General features: G+C 51.7%; 1 protein-coding gene across 1 annotated transcript in view; it reads right to left on the bottom strand.

Annotated features, from left to right (window-relative positions):
• The window catches only part of ABCC1 (ATP binding cassette subfamily C member 1), a 106,026-nt gene that overhangs the window by 10,182 nt on the left and 76,761 nt on the right, over window positions 1-19,083 (bottom strand). Inside the window, exons 20-25 of the mRNA XM_006101666.2 lie at window positions 14,422-14,451; window positions 11,572-11,662; window positions 9,398-9,530; window positions 6,979-7,186; window positions 4,663-4,973; window positions 2,317-2,516 (exon numbers count right to left, since the gene is read on the bottom strand). Of these exons, the coding sequence (XP_006101728.1) occupies window positions 2,317-2,516; window positions 4,663-4,973; window positions 6,979-7,186; window positions 9,398-9,530; window positions 11,572-11,662; window positions 14,422-14,451 (973 nt within the window). The remainder of the gene's footprint in view (window positions 1-2,316; window positions 2,517-4,662; window positions 4,974-6,978; window positions 7,187-9,397; window positions 9,531-11,571; window positions 11,663-14,421; window positions 14,452-19,083) is intronic.

Below are 19,083 nucleotides of genomic sequence, written 5' to 3'. Positions count from 1 at the left end.
TTTTCAGAGACTTGGTTTCTGGTTCTGGGCGTGGGGTTGGGAGTGGAACTTCACTAACTAAAATAATCCCTGACAGTTCAGAGAGAGGCCTTCTCTGCCCCACTCCTAGGACTCAGGGGGAAGGAGGACAAAAGGGACACAATTTCAGTAACTCCTCACTCATCCGGCAACCCCAGGGATTAAGGCAGTTCTCTGGAAGCAATCTTCCCAGGAAACGGAAGCTTGCTTTTTTAAGAACCAACTTTTTCTCATTGAAACCTTTCAAAACAGCCATGTGTGCATTTTTGAAAAAAGATGTCCTGAAAAATTAATAAATACTAAGTCATCGGCTGTAAGAGGCACCACTGATTCAAAATAACCTTCTCTTGACCGGCTGTAGCTCAGTGGGTGGGCATCAACCTATGAAGCAGGAGGTCACGGTTCGATTCCCAGAGCACATGCCCAGGTTATGGGCTTGATCCCTAGTAGAGGGTGTGCAGGAGCAGCCAATCAATGACTCTCATCATTGATGTTTCTATTTCTCTATCCCTCTCCCTTCCTCTCTGAAATTAATAAATATATATATATATATTTTTTAAATATACTTTATTGATTTTTTACAGAGAGGAAGAGAGAGGGATAGAGAGTCAGAAACATCGATGAGAGATAAACATCAATCAGCTGCCTCCTGCACACCCCCTACTGGGGATGTGCCTGCAACTAAGGTACATGCCCTTGACCGGAATCGAACCCGGGACCCTTCAGTCCGCAGGCTGACGCTCTATCCACTGAGCCAAACCGGTTACAGCAATAAAAATATTTTTTAATAAAATAACCTTCTCTTGGCAGGGAAAAGGGTGGTAAGAAAAAACCACTATTTTCAATGTAGTGGAAGGGTCCCCAGATCCAGATCATCCTCATCTCAGAAACATTAAAATGTATTTTACCTTTTAAAATATAAACAGATATTTTAATGATTTAAAGGTAACTTTTGTAAGATATCACACAGCATTAGGAACATTATTTTAATGTTTCAAAATGTAAAGCATTCTAGGAGATGGGTTAGCCTTTTTCCCACTACAGCTCTTAGACCCACGTGACTGGTCTTCTTGGGGGTGAGCCACTCCCACAGACAGGCAGGCACAGTGACAAACGCCCTGAAAGTTCTGCAAGGGAAGACGGGGTCTCCAATGACTCCCGGTCTCCCCCCAGCCTTACCCTGTAGGATCGTACTGTACATGGTGGGCTGGCGGTTGGTTTTGATGGGTCACTTCCAGGATGCTGCTACCCCTGCCCCAGCGTTTTCTTACCCCTCATCTCAAAAACTGTATCAGGATGCAACTGAGTGAGGAGGATATTTTAGAGATAAAGCAGACACTTTTCTAAATTCAGTCAATAATTAGCAAATTTTGCCCTGGCCAGTGTGGCTCAGTTGGTTGGGCATTGTCCTGTGCACCAAAAAGTTGCTGGTTTGTTTCTAGGTCAGGGCACATGCCCGGGTAGGAGGCGTACAGAAGGCAGTCAATGATATCTCTCTCTCTCTCTATCTCTATCTCTCTCTCCCCCTCTCCCTTCTTCTACCTCTAAAAAGCAAAATATATATAATAATAATAATAATAATAATAATAAATTAGCAAACTTCCTTTTCTCTTTTTTTCAATTTATTTATTTATTTATTTATTTACTTACTTACTTACTTATTTATTTATTGTCTAAAGTTTTACATATACCTCCCTTGATTGACCATCCCCCCAGTCATTCCCACCCCAGGCAAGCCTCCACCGCCCCAGTGTCTGTGTCCATTGGTTATGCTAATATGCATGCATACAAGTCCTTTGGTTGCTCTCTAACCACCCCCTTCCCTGCCATTTGTCTCTTGATCTATTCTTGTTCATCAATCTTTTTCTTTTTTTTATTAATGCAATTCAATCATTCTTCATACCCTAAATGACAATTTCACATGGTTTGACTTAATATTCGTGATTTGCTCCTGATACACATCACGGGGGTGAGGTTGGGGGTTGCCCTTCAGCTTGAAACTACGGTAGGAAAATACTCAACAGCTGAGTCTGCCCACCCCTGGTGCTCCTGTGCCCCCAGGATGACAGCTAAAGGGCAGGTTCTGTATGATTTTCTGGCTCCAGAAGAACTCTCTGTCCCTGTCCTTCAGTGCCTTGGAGTGCTGGTGCTCACAGTGTCCCTGTCTGCTTTTCACAGTTATTCTGTCCTCACCAAATCGAACCATTCCCTCTGGGAGGGTTTGAGTTTGGCTTCACACCCTCCTCCAGGAACTACGGCGGCTTCCCACGCCCCCTCTGGTGGGCCCGGTGCGCCCACCTGTTGGCCACGATGCTGGGGTAATAGGCCTTCTGGTTCTCGTCCACCTTCAGGTCACTCTGGCAGATGAAGCGCTCCTGTTCCGCAAAGGCCCGGATGACACTGACCCCCAGCAAGGTCTCGTTGAAGTGGGAGTAAACCGGGGAGCGGCTGACAGATTCGAGGCGCTTCAGCTGCCGGGAGGAGGCCACATAGAACCTCTGGGGGCACAGAACGGACAGGGGAGTGAGTGGAGCTGTCCTCATCCCAGCTTCCCGGGGCTGTGCTGGAGGAAGTGTGGACATAAATGATGCCACATGCTGGAGCTGGGCTGTTCTTAGCAGGTGACTCCACTCACCTGGTGAACTGCTGGCAGAGAGCCAACAACGATGGCAGCGATGACAAATAGAATAGCTAACACTTATGCAGAGCTCACCCTCTGTGGCATTGTTTGAACTACTTTCACATATACCAACTCACTGAATCCTCACCCAAGACCTCTGAGGTGCTCATTCCTTTCTCACCATCAGGAAACTAAGGCACAAAGAACTAAGCTCACCTCGTCCCTAAGATCACGTGGCTGGCTAGGACGTGGCAGAGCTGGGATTCGAACCCAGACCCTTGGCTGCAGAGTGCCAGCCTCTGTCATGTACAGCATCTCTGAGCCACTGACTGCTGGGGTTTAATGGGCCTGCAGGATACATTCTCTCATTTCCTTTTTCTAATCCTCACCCAAAGATATGTTTCTTTATTGGTTTTTACAGAGAAGAAGGGAGAGGAGGAGAGAGAGAGAAACATCAATGTGAGAGAGAAACTGGTTGCCTCTCTGACTGGGGATCAAACTCACAACCTTTTTGGTGTGGTGGACGATGCCCCAACCAATTGAGCCACCCGGCCAGTGCGCTCATTTCCTTTGCACATGTACTCAAGAGTGAGATTGCTAGGTTATAGATAAGTGTATATTTAACTAAAAATATACATTAAAAAAACAAAACACCTCTTCCATAATCCCAACCCTCAGGCAGGCAACACTCTTTGCCTCCTTTTCCAGTCCTGCCCACACACATTATGCATTTCATCTTAGTTAAATTTCACATGGTTCAATCTAGTATTAGTAATGTGCTCCCGATACACATCACACGGGTGGGGTTTAGTTAAAATGACCGTGTGCACACAACACGGTCCTCTGCCTAATTCACTTCCTGTTGCTCAGACATAAAACTCGTGGTGCAACAGAGCCTTCCTAATCCTCCCGTCAAGGGTGCATGAGATTCTGCCATGGAAACGCTCCGTCGAGTGCTCAAGGCCCTGCTACTGGCAGGTATTGGAGTTGCTTCAAATGCTGCATTTGGTCTGTTCTGTCCTTTAAATTGGGTCTTTCCAGAACGTTTCCAGCCAGGGTCTGACCATGGATGCTGTTTTTGGTGACTGCAGCCAGGTGACTGCCCAAAGTTGGCACCAAGTTGAAGAGAACGCAGTGAGGGTCCTCCCTGATGCCTCCCTTGTTCATGCTCACCCATCACTGGCCACAGAGTGGCGGGGTCCGGGGCTGGCCTCCTTTGGGGACCCCACAGGAGCAGCTCCAGTGCGGTTTGAGGACAGAGCCCTTCACAATTTCCTACCCTCATTTTGGGTTGCAGTTGCTAAGCTCCCATCTAACCCTCCACCCCCACACCCAGCAGCTGTGCCGCAGCTAACCTTTACGGGCAAGAAGGGACAGGCTGCCCTGCGGTCACCAGCACATGCTTTGGACGCAGACAGACATGAGTTCCCACCGCCGATTCTGCCATTAGAGCCCCAACAAGCTCATCCGTCAACCGGAAACACAGTCCCCACTGCAGCTGCCTAAGAAACCAGGGATGCTACCCGGCTACCACACACACCTTGCCCTGTTACCTCCTCAGGCTTGTTTTCTGCAATACAGACAGGAGGGGACTGGATATCAACAAACTCATGGCTCTGCCACACCAGCCCTGAGTGGCCCGCCTCTATATTTCGATTACAAGAGAGAAAGACACACACCTATCGTGTTTAAGCTGCTCGTATTCGCATCTCCATTACCTCAGGGGGCTTAGGAACTAGAGAATTTCATAGCATTCTTAAGGAAATTTCAATAAAAAAGTATCTTTATAGCTATCACTATTTTTTCTTTTATAACTTACAGCTACAAAAATAACCCTTACTAAAAAGTGCATTTGGTTATCACAAGCTAAAAACAATCAGCTGAGGCGCTTGACACCACACCCACCGCGTCCCCAGCAAACCCTCCGCAGCTCCAGAGGGAACCGGGGCGAGGGCCGACCCTGTGCTCACGGGAGCCCGACACACAGCAGGGCTTCTTCCAGACACCAACAGCCCACCTCTCACCTGGACGAAGAAGTAGATGAGGCCCAGGGGCGGGATGATGACAGCGGCGATGGGAGTGGCCAGCAGGATGATGATGCAGGCGCCAATGACGTTGAACAGGGAGCCCATGAACATCTTGATGACCTGCGGGATCATGGAGTCCACCGTGTCCATCTCCTTGGAGAAGCGGTTCACCAGGTTCCCACTGGGCGTCCGCTCGAAGAAGCTCATGGGCGACCACAGGACATTATGCAGCAGGTCCAGATGCAGGCGGCGGGAGGCGAAGATGCCCCCGATGGACAGCGCCATGGAGTAGCCAAAGACCGCAAGCCCTGCAAACATTCCCGCATTAGACTCCACAGTGGGAGAGGGGCCAAGCTGGGGGCTGGGACGAGTGGCCATGCGACCATGTGGACGAAGCAGGGCAGGGTCCCCAGCTATAATAATAATAATAATAATACTGATGATGATGATGATAATGGCTATTATTTATTGAGCACTTACTATGTGCTAAGCACCATACTGAAGTTTTACAGGTATCTAATCCTTATGACAACTCTGTATAAATCAGGTAACTACCCATTTCACAGATGAGGAAACTGAAACCCAGGTGAATTCCTCCACCTTCAATATTCTCAGCCAATTAGAAGCAGAGATGGGGTTTAATCCTGGCAGCCTGCTCCCGCTCATGCTCTCAAGCTGTTGGCCGAACTCTAGACCAGCCCCATCCAATGGAACTTTCTGTGATGACGGAAACATTCTACATCTGTACTGTCCAATGGAGTAGCCACGAACCACATGTAGCTGCTGAGCACCTGAAATGTGGCTAGTGAACGGAATGACTGAATGTTTACTTTTATTTCAATGTAATGAATTGAAATTCAATAGTTACCCATGGCCAAAGACGACCACTACAGGACAGCACAGCTAGACTAGACACTGCTGCTGTGTGGGCCCAGATAAACATCACACTCTGTGCACCACCTCCCCTCAATTATAATTTGGAGTCCATAGTCCTTTGCCCTAGGAGGGCGTTGCAGGGACTGAGAAACTTAAGAAATCCATGTTTGCTCTTCTGGGTTTCCCAAAGCCATCTCCTGGAGTTCAAGAGGCAACTGTGGCTCCTCCAAACAAGCCACGAAGGGCACCCGTTCCTTGCAGAGAGGCGATTGCAAGAGGCGGAACTAAAATGACAGGCTCTGGAGCCAACACTGTCAGATCTTGTCTCTGTCACCTACCAGGTGTGGGGCCTTCTGCAAGTCACTTAACCTCTTTGCACCTCAGCTTCCCCATCTGTAACATGGGACACTATTAATAGCAATGTCAAATGCAAGGGACCTACCCAGCTATGTGCTTGGTGCACAAAAAGTGCTCAAGAATGTCAAATATGTGTATATCTATTGTACACACTATGTTCCTAGGCATTGAATGTACACGTGTGTGTATATAAACAGTTTTGATGAGCACATAAACACATAGCTAATGTACTGTGTAGCATGTAGCGTAGTGGTTAAGAGCACGGGCTCCGAGCCAGACTACCTTATTCAATGCCAGCTCTGCCACCTGTTAGCATGTGACTTAGGGCAACTTACTTAATCCCTCTGGATCTCAGTTTCTGCATCTCTAAAATGGGGAAAATATTAGCTCCTACCTCGTGAGATTGCTGCAAGGGTAAAACAAGTCAAAACACGTAAAGGTGTTTAGAACAGAACCAGGCACCAGGTAAGTGCTCAGTAAACACTAGCTGTTAGTATTAACGCTGTGGTTTGGGAACTCTCATGGGACCACAAGAAGGGCATACAGCAGGGTTTCTCAACCTCTCACTGTTGACATGTGGTGCTGGATAATTCCGTTGTGGGATCTGTGCTGTGCAGTGCAGGATGCTTAGCAACATCCCTGGTCTCTAGACCCAGTAGCACCCTGAGAAGTTGTAACAACCACACGGATCTCCAGACATTGCCACATGTCCCGGAGGGGCCAACACTACATATGCTAAGAATCCCCACCTTCAGACAGCAGGGAAAAGCCCACAAATGAAACTGTATAGACGCACCATTAATGCTCCAGGTGGACTCTCTTCCTCAACTTTCCTCATCTATAAAATGGGCACACTGGCGCTCTCCTCTATCTCCTAGGGCCATGTGAAACAAAGCATTCAAAATATTTGAATGTTTACTGTGTGTCAGGTACTGTTCTTCTGGGTTTGTCTTGGTGGTGGGGGGGGGGGCGTCTATAAAACCCTGACAAGTAGGGACCAGTTCTCTAACAAGACAGAAAAGTGGTTCCAAGTGCCAAAATCAGGTGGGATGGGGGAGGGTGCAGAGGGGTGGCTCCCACCTTGAGAGATGCCCAGGGCTCCATAGACGCTCAGCCGGACTTTAGTGTGCTTCTGGGTCCCGTTGACGATGGGGTCATCAGTCCAGAGACTGAGCCAATAGTTGGAGGATAGGGCGGCAATGTGGTTACACAAGAAAAGGAAGATGCTCAGAAAGGAGATGAAAAGTCCAATGGCCTTCATGTAGTCCCAGTACACGGAGAGCTTGACCTGGAGCCGGGGAAAGGAGGCGTTTTACACAATGCACCACACCCACCAGGGTCAGCACCTGCCGTCAGGCCTCCACCTGGGCTCATACCCTTGACATGCACACCCCCCCGCCCCACCCCCCCCACGTTAATTGACAAAGAAAGTCAGCAGCAGACCAAGTCCAGGTCCTTGCCCCGCAGGGCTTTGTTTCAACAGGCTCCAGCCTCTTTCCTCGTGCGTGGCCTCGCTGTCTTGTCAAGCCTTTAAGGCTGAATTTTGGGTCATCAAGGTCATGTCTGAATCACAGGCTGGTGGAAAGGTAGCAGTGAGGGGTCAGAGCTCTGGGGTATAACTGAGTGTTTCCTTTTTTCTGTTCCAAGTTTCTGCTCTTCGAACTCAAAGAATGGGCAGAGGGTGTCAGAATAAAGAGCATGTTGCACCCCTTGGTTCCTCACAGCTGCGCTGCCTGCTGTCCCTGCATGACCCCGAGGGGCTCGGGGACCCTCCTCACGAGCAGTGGGACGAGGCAGCGTGGGAGGCAGAAGTGGCCGGGTGGGCTGGACCCAGCTCCACTTTGGCAACTGACACTCCCTCCCCGTCTCCGTTCTCCCTGTGTATAATATAAATGCAGGTGATGCTGAGACCATCTCCTCTGGGGGGTGGGATTCAATGGGGATTAAATGGGCCTGGCATCTCTGGCCCTTCTTTCTCAAGTGCTCAATTCAGGGTCATTTCTCTGGCTCCCTGGAGGGTCAGTGAGTGCAAGGGGGGAGGACACACAACAGCCACCTCAGTCGTTGGCCACAGGTGTGATGGCAGGTGAGGGGACAGGCTGGGAACAGAGGGTCCCAGGAGCTTCTGATATGTCCAGGTGGGTCTGAGTGCCCCACCCTCACATGGTACCGAACCACCTTTCGGGGGTTGGTTATTTTTCTTTGTGTACTTATTTTAGAAACTCTATTCCCCATTTTTTTAAAAAAAACAACATATAACCACATTTATATTTAAAAATAAATTCTGGCCCTGGCTGGTGTGGCGCACAGTGGTTGGAGTGTTGTGTCCCGTGTACTGAAGGGTCTCAGGTTTGATTCCCGGTCAGGGTACATACCCAGGTCTCAGGTTTGATCCCCAGTCAGAATGCATGGGTGAGGCAACCAATTTATGTTTCTCTCCCCTTCTCCCTTCCTCTCTCTAGAATCAATGAAAAATATATCCTTAGGTGAGGATTTAAACAAAACTTTGATCATTGCCACAAGTGAAAAATTACTGATTAGTGACCCTTGGACAATATAGATGATTGTAAAATATATATATATATATATATATATATATATATATATAGAGAGAGAGAGAGAGAGAGAGAGAGAGAGAGAGAGAGACAGCGCTTTAAACCCACGCTGTTTATTACAAAGAAAAGTTAGCAATTGTTAGTGCTAGAGACGGAATGTTTGTGTGTCCCCAGAATGCCTATGTGATGGCACTAGGAGTCGGACCTTTGAGAGGTGATTAGCTTCATGAAGGTGAATGGGATTAGTGCTCTTACGGAAGGAGGCCTCAGCGAGCTCCCAGCCCCTTCTGCCACGTGAGGGCATGGGAAGAAGATGGCCCTCTATGAACCAGGAATGCACAAGGAAGTGGGTCCTCACCAGATACCAAATCTGCCGGTGTCTTGATCTTGGACTTGCCAGCCGCCAGAGGTGTGAACAATAAGTGTGTATTGTTTCAAAGCCACCCAATCTATCCTGTTATAGCAGCCCGAACGGACTAAGACAGGTATTCAAGACGAGCTAGGTAACTTTCTCACTGGTGTACTAAGGGCCGGAAGAGAAGTGAAAACTTTCTTTCCTTAATATTCTTCAGCACCGTGTCTGCAATCACCTCACATAATGGAACCCTGCATGACGGGAAGCCCTGACTTAGAGCGACCAGGTTGCCTACCCCTAATGAGAGGCCCCCAGCAGCTCAAAGGAGGCGGCAGCAAGGACAGCAGAGACCATACATGACAACCCTGGAGTCGACTGCCAGGGTTCAAATCCCAGCTCTGCCCCTCAGCTGCGACCCCGGGTGAGTCACCGAGGCTCTTAGGCCTCGGTTTCCAGCATTTAAGACAATACTTTTACAGGCTCCTGTGAGGAAGACAGGTGTTAACACAAAGTCCTCTGCACGGGGACCAGCACACACTGGCGAGCCGCACACACCCACCAGCGTCCTCATCTAGGGAGCCAGCCTCACCTGCCCTGTCTGAGCCTTGTCGGCCTCCATCATCTTCCAGGTGTCCTCCTTGGCCCCGGCCTTCTGCAGCTCGGCAGTGCTGCCGTGGTGCCGGCTGGCGTCCCCGCTGTAGGAGGAGGAGTTGCTGAGCTGTCTGGGGAAAGCAAGGCATAAGGTGTCAGCCAATGGAAGCCTTGGGCAGGGACGGCAGTCCCAACAAAGTACTGACCCAGTTCAAGCTTCAGATTTTACAGATGAACCCAGAGAGGGTAGGGGCCCCATGAAAGAAGCGTTCCTTTATGCAGGCATTCTGCAAACAGCCTTTTCATGCCACCAGCGGTCATCAGCTTTTGAAGACCATCACAGATCAGGTGACCCAGGACTCTTTCCCCCTTGAGGCAGTCCCGCCCCCAGGGACTTACAGCATTGGGGAATGACATTGTGTGTGTGTGTGCGTGCACGCACACATGTACATGAGAACACAGGCACACCCCCTCTCTCAGCCACAGCTCAGACCCACACGGGCAAAGGTGATGGAGTAAAACCCACCCCGGTCACCGACTCTCCTGCCTTCTTGGTTTGCCTGCCTTGATGAAGCAAGCACGGGGGCTGGAGGTGCTGGGAGCAGGGAGCTGAGGTGGCCTCCAGCCCGCGGTCAGTTAGGAAATGAGCAAGTGAGTCTTGCCGACAGCTGCAGGAAGCAGATCGATCCCAGCTGAGCCTTCAGATAAGACCGCATCCTGGCCGACACCTCAGCGACAGCCTGTGATAGACGCTGAGCAGAGGAACTAGCTGAGCCACATCCGGACCCCCCAAGACACAGAAACCATGAGATGACAAACCACGAAGTGTGTGGTAATGTGCTATGTAGCAACAGAAAATGAATGCCCCAGTGTCCTGCATGTTTCTGCTCAGTCTGCCCAGGCTCTCTCCGGTCTGCATACCACCATCACCTGCCCCTGTTTCCAGGACCACCTGCAGGCACTACCTCCTCTCGGCTGCTTCAGCCACCGTGACTAGTGATGCCGGCCGCCCTCCTGAACCTGGCAGCACCCCCAGGCCCCCTGTGTGACTCTGGGCGTGGCTCTAAGTGCTTTACACACATACGTCCAGCTCCCCACCTCAACAGGTGCACCAACAAAGAAGGAATCCTCCCACCTGTCCGTGAGATAGAAACCTGAGTCCAGGAGGGTGCTGTGCCCAGGGTTCTGAGGGCAGAGCTGCTCATGCCAATTTCCTTCCAGCCCCATTTCTGTGAAATGCCCCCTCCACCCCGAGAAGAAGTAGGTCCCGGCAGCCCCACTCGTCCAGGAATGACTGAGTGCTGGGGGCACAGGGCACTGTCCCCGGTGCTTCACAGGCACCGTATCAGGTAAGCCTTACTACAATCCCAGGTAGCAAGTACACCACAGACCCCATGTGACAGCTGAGGAAACTGAGGCACAGAGAGGTTAAGCAACAAAGTCCATGGAATGAGGCTCCTCCAAATACCCAATGATCTCACCAAATGCAACCTCCTTTAAAGCAGCAAAGTGTAGAAGTTAGGGGCAGGGGCTCAGAGGCTGGACTTGGGCTCAAATCCCAGCTCAGCTTCTCTCTAGCTGTATAACCTGTGGGGAGCTCTCAGTTTGCTCATCTGTAATATGGGAAGATGACAGTAACAACCTCCAGGTTCAATGGACTGTTCAATAGTCTTCTGCTGCATGGAGCTTGGCTAAGGGGCCCAGGTTTCGGGGACCCGGGGGGGGGGGGGGGGCACGGGTTTCCTAATGGCACTGTGCCTGAGTCCTAATGGCGCATCAAACGCGGCAGTTACTATTACTGTGACTAATTTTAATTGAATGCTGATTCTTAAAGCTTCAACCCTCCAGGCCCCTCAGAGCAAACTGAGCAAAAATCCACACCATGTAGGGAGCTTGGGTGTCAGAAGTGCAGACTGATGGTTAAATCACAAGGCCTGTGTGGATCGTGCCACCTGGGGGAACAGTGCCAGGCTCCCCCTTCAGGCCTCTGTGCTCTGGAAAATGAGGTTCCCGGAGGATTTGGGGGGAGAGGGGAGGCAGAAAGCCTCCACTTGCACGACCCTGGAGAGTTGAAGGCCTTTTTTGGTAGGTGGAGCCAAGCCACTGGCACCCTGTACCTCCCCGCTCCCCACAGGCGGGGCAGAAATGCGGTGCCTCCCTCGCTGCGCTTACCTCTGCGGTTGCTTCCTGGCAGCATCCGTCACCACCATGCCATTCTCCATCTGCTTCGTCTCTTTCCCTGGACGGCTCACGCCTGCTAATCCTGGCAGAAGACAGAGAAGGGGGAATCATGGTTTCAAGTGCTAATGCCACAAGCAAAGATGAGGAAAACCTGTCGCTTGGGAGGGAGACGGCAGAAAAACCTAGCCTCCAGGGAGCTCAAAAAGCAAGACCTGCCTGTGGGGCCACCAACAGGCTCCCAAGGGGGTGGGGGGAGGGATGGGCGAAGAGCTAACTACTAGTTCCCTCGGGGCAGGGGCGATGCAATGCGAGGGCCCCATTAGCTGAGGGTGTTGGGCCTGATCAGGTGCCCTGTGCCAGCAGCAATGGGTACAACCCAGTTCAGCTGACAGTGCCCTGCTGCATGGAGGTTGGCCAATGGGGCCAGGATGTGAGGGAACGAGGGGTGGGGACGGGGCACAGCCCTCTGGTCCCCAAGCAGGAATGATACTCAAAATAAATAGCAACCCGGTTTGACAGAGGCACCAGCCAATCAGGTCCCAGGGGTACCTTGTCGTGCCGGGAGTTAACCCTTTGGCTGCCTAATCATGAGGTGGTCCAGAAGGTCCGGGGTAGGGGGTACCTGGGGCGGTGGCTTTCCCAACTGTAAGGAAGTATTTTAATAACCGATACAGCCACCATGGACACCAGCCGGATGTCCACCCAATCCCAGGAGGTACCCACCCATCATTCTAATCACTGTAACCTTGACAGTGACGCTAACATTTATCAATGGGGTGGCGGTGGCTGTGCTGTGCTGAAATACATCATCCCCTTTAACCCTCCCAACTACTCAGCAAGACACTGATCACCCCAACTCCTCTGTGATGTCCTCCCTCTCATGCTGGGGGGAGAGACAAGCACGATGGTAGGGCCCTACAGGGATGACCCCAGAGGAGGAGGGGAGGGATGCAGGAGAGAAGTCACAACAGGGGATCAATACGCAGCCAGGGTGACCCTGAGACATGCTGATGAGACATGCGCAGAAGCAGGATCCAAAAAGGCCAGCTCTGGGGTGACAGCCACGGGAAGACAAAGCTTGGGGTGAGGGGGAGTTCCATGCCGATTCTCAATCCTGGCTCTGAACCCACCCCGGGGTGCCCAGGGCAGGGGCCTGCACTGACTGTGCCGGGTCAGAGCACAGCCAGGTGGGGAGTGCTCTCTCACTTCCTGGTTGTGTGTCCCGGGGAAGTGAACTCTCAGCCTCACCTACCACAGCTGTACGTGGGAGTAAGGACAGCTCCTACCCGCACAAGCAGGAAGGTGGCGCTCGGTAAGTCCAAGGCGCCACTGTGTGCTCGTCACCTGCACTTTAAACGTGCTCTACAGAGTCCGGCACCCAGCCAGGACTGAGAATCGCTGCTTCAAACATTTTCTTTGCTGTCAGTGCCTTTGTTTTTCATTTAAAAAAGAAACTAAACAAACAAACAGGAAGCGTGGTCACAGGCAGGACGTCCGTGCGCCGCGTGCAGCCAGTGCGCCTGTGCCTGCACAGCATCGGGCCCAGGCCGGCCTTGGTCGTCTGCCTCTGGGCAGGGGCGGGGATGCTGAAACACCTTGTTCCTGGGGTGAGGGGGAGTTCCATGCCGAAACACCAGTCCTGTGGGTGGGTGCTGCAGAGAGCCTGGCTGTGCTACCTGGCTGCCCAGGCCACCCTCCGCCCTCTGTAAGCCGCAACCTCCTCTTCTCCTCCTGCTCCTCACTCAGCACCAGCCCCGAGACTAGGCGGGAGCCCCCACTGTGGCCCCGTGTGGCTGCCTCCCCTTCTCAGCCCAATTAGCCCACAGGGTGATACGCCCGCCCACTGGGGAGGCTGGAGAATTCTCCTCTGCCCGGGGAGGGGCTGAGAGTCTATGAAGGGCACTGTGAACGTGTGTGGGCCCAGCGTCCCATCTGCCTTCTCCCAGGGGATTAGCCCTCCCCGTCTTCCTGTGGTCTTGTTGGGCTCATCCATCAGGGTGCCCCTGGCGTCCCCAGCCAAGGAGGGGAGGCTGCCTAAGGCCAGCCCATCAGAACCCCTCCCCAGGACCCTGAACCATCACTGGCCCCCCAAGGACCAAAGAAAGACCCAACAGATTGTCCCAAAGAAGTCTCGTCACCAGCGTTCCCATCTCCTGTGTCCTGTTGTCCGGGCTTGCCTTTGGTTTCTGAGCTACCTGGGGTCCTTCCAGTTGTGAAGTGGCTGGCCCTCTGTCTGACCTGCAGCCCACACCGCTGGTCATCGAAGGCAGGAGGCATGGGTCTGCTCCAGCGGCCAGTCAGGCCTTTACATCTCCAGGGGGAGGGCAGCCTTGCTGGCTGAAATTCAGCTAGAGGACATGCCTCCGCTGGGCGCTCACAGCCACCTGCACCACTTCGTCAGTGACTTAGCTCATCACCTGCACTGTGGTGGCCCAAGGGCTTAACCCGGCCCAGAAGGTATGAGTGGCATAATAATTAAAAAATCAGCCCTAATCAAACTGCTGACATTCATGGTCCATCTACCGTGTGCCAGGCATGTCACCACCAGGATCTCCTGCAAGGTGTGCTGGTCACTCACGGTCCCCTAACTGATGAGACAGTGACGCTCGGCCACGGTCTCCCAGCCGACGAGCGGGAGAGCTGGAGGTTCTAACTGTATCCCCAGGTGCCCGCCGGAAAGCCCGGAACAGCGTAGGTGCCCAATAACTTTTGTTGGGTGAACAAGGGAAGGGGTGGGAGAGCAGCCGCCCCAGGGCCCCGCGCAGGCATGCAGCAGCAGGGCAAGTCCGTCCACAGCCTCGTGCTGCAAGCACAGGCAACTCTACCCCACGCACCACTGACCTTCCTCCTCCTCGTCCACCACTTTGCTGCCTGGGAATTCACAAGATCCAAGAAAGTGTTAAGAACCGAGGCAAAACACCCTCCCTAAGCCCCCATTTAAATGCCCAGAGGGGATGGATGGATGTGTTCTCTTAAGGGTGAGGGGCAAGGATGGCTGAGGGACCTGCTGCATTTGTGCCTCAGTTTCCCTGCCCCACATGTTCGGGGGGGGGGGGGGGGGTCCCTGACAAGCACACTGCAAGAGGCCAGCCCCTTTCTCTAAAAGCTGTAACTGTGAGAGTTTAAACATAAAAAGGGCAGACAACCTTCCGTCTTCACAGCTGTTTCATGGCAGCAGAGGGAAGAAAAGTATTACAGCGGGCAGGGCAGGGCAGGGCAGGGCAGGCCTGGCAGCCAGGAGGCAGCAGAGGCCGCAGCTCCAGCTCACAGCCTTTAGTTCTGAGAGGACTCAAGAACCTCCCTCTGAGTCCTAGTCGGTTTGGCTCAGAGGATAGAGCATTGGCCTGTGGACTGAAGGGTTCTGGGGTTTGATTCCAGTCAAGGGCACATGCCTAGGTTACAGGCTTGATCCCCAGTAGGGGGCGTGCAGGAGGCAGCCAATAAAGTGTTTCTCTCTCATCATTGATGTTTCTATCTCTTTCTCCTCTCCCTCCCTGAAATCAATATATATTAAAACCAGCAACAACAACAACAACAAAAAAACCTTCCTCTGAGCCAGGTGCACATGGAGCTGAGAAGTGGGGAGGAGAAGGTAACTTGGCTCAGGAATCATCTCGGACCCCCCTAGGCTAGGATGGGGACCCTTCTGGGGTCCTCACAGCCTCCCATGCTTGCCTCCAACACCATGATGTCCTCGATTACTTAGTGTGTGTCTCCCCATCGAACTGTGGGCTGGACTGGGTTTACCCACTGCTCTATCCCAGCACCGGAACATCCAATGGCGTGTGAGCTTATACAGGAGGTGCCCTGCACAATTCAAGGGGCACCATGCCACACAGTAGCTCAAGTGCCAGGCAAGCCACAGGCACGCTGTGCACACTGGATGAGCAGGTGACAGATGAGCAAGTGAATGGCTATCCTTCCAGTGCCAGAAGGGGCACCACATCGGCCACAGTGGTGCCATCCCAGAGCCCGGACCCCCAGAGCTGGCTTCTAAACCAGCCCTGAGAGAAATGGTAAAATCAGCTCATCTTGCTTTCAAATCTGGGCTATTTATGCAGCTGAGTTAATGTCCAAAGCCCAGAGACCTTATACGGACTTACAGAGGGCATGACCTCAGCCATCAAGGGGAAGTTCATTCACTCACTTAGCACATTTATTGAGTGTCTACTATGTGACAGTCATTGTTCCCCTTCCAGAGAGAGACAATAAACAAACGAGCAGATTCAGAATTTACTACAAAGAAAATACCACAAAAAAGAAAATAAGACAAAGCAGGGTAGGGGGAAAACCAAAGATGCCATGAAATAGTGATTCTGGTTTTGTTTTGTTTTTAAGCAAAGACAAGAAATGTGTAATTCAGTGACTGCTCCTTGAGTGTGTGTGCCTAAGCACCAGGTTGGGGCTGTGACGTCGATAAGCCTGGCAGCGTCCCTGCGTTTGAACCACTGGTGCGCTGCCTGGGCTGTGCGCTCAGCCAGCTGCTGGCCCTCAGGGCGGGCACCTCTCAGGCTCACTGTTTATCCCAGCAACACTGCCTTTACTCAAGAAGGTTCTGGAACTCTGCTTGGGCAAGGGCCAGCGGGCCAGCCTCCCTCAAGGGAAGGATCCCAGTTGCTGCTCTACAATCAACGCCTCACTTTTGACCAAAAAGGGAAGTGACTGGCTGCATCCCCGAACCAACCCCTCCACTGGGCCCTGAAGGTCCTTCACACTCCAGAGAGGAAGAAACAGGCCCCTGAGGGCAGCAGGGAGGAATGGGCTCCTGGTGCGCGGACTCTCCAGCGCCTGTTGGCCTTTACGACAGATTTTTGTAATACTGGGAGGCGCTTATGATATGATGTTAAAGAAAAAATACGTAAGAAGAAGAGGGGCAGGAGAACTGATGAAAAGAGCCGGTGGGAAAGAGGCCCAGGCCAGCACAGCCCCTCCCTCCCTGGTGGTGGGAGAGTGGGAGGAGGAGGCTCTTTGCGTCTCTGCAGTTTGCTGTTGTCTACGATCAGCCCATAGTGATCTTATAATCAGTACAAAGAAAAGCAGCAAACATTTGCGACAGGGAAAAAAGAAACTTCCAACAAGGTTCTGAAAAGTGGACACGTTGTTGGAATCAAGGTCTTTCTCCCAAGAAAACCAGGGGGGGTGCCTGGGGGGCCTGTCCTCGGAGCAGAGTGGGTTTCTCACCGCCCGTGGGCCGGGTGATGCTCTGCCGCCAGCGGGCGGAGGAGGTGTGCTGTGCATTGCAGGGTGTTTAACAGCATCTCTGGTCTCTGCCCACTAGATCCTGGGAGTACCCACCCCCCAATCCCGGTTGTGACAACCAGACGCGTCTGCGGATGTTGCCAAGTTTCCCTGAAAGGCACCAATGTTCCCTGGTGAAAACCCCTGCTCTGGTTTTAGGTTCCTAATAAAGAAACCAGAGCAAATAAAAATGTTCTTCACCTTCCAGGTACAAAGGTTTTGAGCCAATTTGTAAATCTCTTTGCCACCAAAAAAAAAAAAAAAAGTGTCCTAGAAATCAGCATAATGAACTTCCCTGGGGAGGAACATCTCCCCACCCCAAGCCTGGCTCCTGTTATATCTCCCCTTCCCTATCCTGATGAGAAAGAACCCCCAAACTACACCCCCCTCCCTCACCCCCAGCCTGGGCGTTCTAAAAAAGACCTGGTTAAGCCAACCAGGGGGAAAAGTTTCCCTTTAGGCGGAGCCAAGAATGCGGTTCAAACAAATCCAAGGTCACTGGCGCTTGGAGCTGGCTAAGCGAGACTAGACCCTTATCGCTGGGCCTTCCAGGGAGGGGCCTTCCAGGGAAGGAGAAAGAGAGGGGGGCCGCCCAGTTTGATTTCAGACACAGGGACAGAGGACTTCTGTGTCCCACCCGGCAAGAGGCTGGGTGGCTGAATTGGGGAAGTGAGCCCACAGTGGTGCTAGGGTGGTGGATAGTAGCTGACGTGCACCAGAGAGAGAGAGAGAGAGAGAGAGAGAGAGAGAGAGAGGAAAACAGAAATTGGCAGCGTTCCATGTTCTGCAAAAACTGCTTTGGATATGCCTGCAGCTGGGGAGGAATGGAAAAAATGCCATCTGTGGCCAACAGAGTGTAAGGACGTTCCCTGCTCACCTGGATAGAAGGTGGAGAGGGACCTCATTCTGGGGAAAGACTCAGTTTAACCAACGCGTGTTGCTTTGGAAAGCACAGAGGGTTATTTTTGCCTAACTGTAGCCACCAAGCAGCTTGGTGAAACAAAGTGGTCTCGAAGTAGCCCCCACCCATCATGTAACTTTGGCTTGACTCGGGCTCAGAGGTAGGAGACTTTGCAGCAAGAAGAAAACAGGCTAGACTTAAGGCAGAACTTTCCAACCACAGGAGCATGAACATGTAGAAACTCATTCCAACCAGGGAGTTTAAAAGCTGAAGGGAGGGTTAGCTATCTCATGCTGGCAAAAAAAAACACACACTTTTAAAACTAGGGTGCATAGTGGCACTATTCATAATAGCCAAAGAGTAGAACCAACTCAAAAATGTTCAACTAATAAATAGATAAATAAAATGATGTGGTGTGCTCACACAATGGAATATTCTTCAACAATCAAAAAAGTAAAGTCTGGACCTGGCCAGGTGGCTCAGTTTCCGTACACCAGAAAGGTTGCAGGTTTGATCCCCGGTCGTGGCAATCAATTGATGTGTCTCACACCAATGTTTCTCTCTCTCTTTCTTTCTCTCTCTCCCTCCCTCCAAAAATCAATGAAAACATCCTTGGGTGAGGATTTAAAAAAAAAAAAAAAGGAAGAAACGAAGTCTGATACCTGCTACCACACAGATAAACCTTGAAAGCATCATGCTAAGTGAAGAAAGTCAGTCCCCAAACTCCACATTACAGAATCCCACTCATATGAAACGTCCAGAGGAGACAAATCCATAGAGACGGCAAGTAGATCCATGGAGTGACTGCTAATGGATTCGAGGTTTTCTTTGAGGGCTGATGAAAATGTTCTGAAATTGACTCTGGGTAAGTAAGGGCTGCACCACTCTGAGCATATGAATTACTGGACTGTACACTTTCACTGGGTGAATTGCATGGTCTGTGAATCATATCTCAATAAAGCACTAATTAAGAACCACTAGGACCTCTGTGGCAAACTCTAAGTCAGCGGGATGAATGAGCTTCTACTCCAGGCAGACCTGGAGGCCACTGAAGGAGCAGAGGACTGGAAACTCGGAGACCAGACCTGAGATCCCACCCCCACCTGCAGCCACTGGGTGTCCTCAGACAAGCTGCTTCCTCTCTCTGACATTCAGTGGCTTTCCACTGCATTTACACCAAACCCAAACTCCTTACCCAGAAGCCCTGGAGGGTGACTCCCTCACCAGTCTCACCTCCCACCCCCACTCCTTGCCCACCATGGTCTGGACACACTGGCCTCCTTTTTGATCCTTAAACAAACTGAGCAAACAAATGCCTCATGCCTTTGCACTTGCTGTTCCTTGTGTCAGAACACTGTTCCTCA

Source organism: Myotis lucifugus, unplaced genomic scaffold (assembly GCF_000147115.1).
Source record: "Myotis lucifugus unplaced genomic scaffold, Myoluc2.0 scaffold_376, whole genome shotgun sequence".
In the NCBI taxonomy this organism is placed as follows: Eukaryota; Metazoa; Chordata; class Mammalia; order Chiroptera; family Vespertilionidae; genus Myotis; species Myotis lucifugus.
This window is presented reverse-complemented; position numbering and strand designations above follow the sequence as displayed.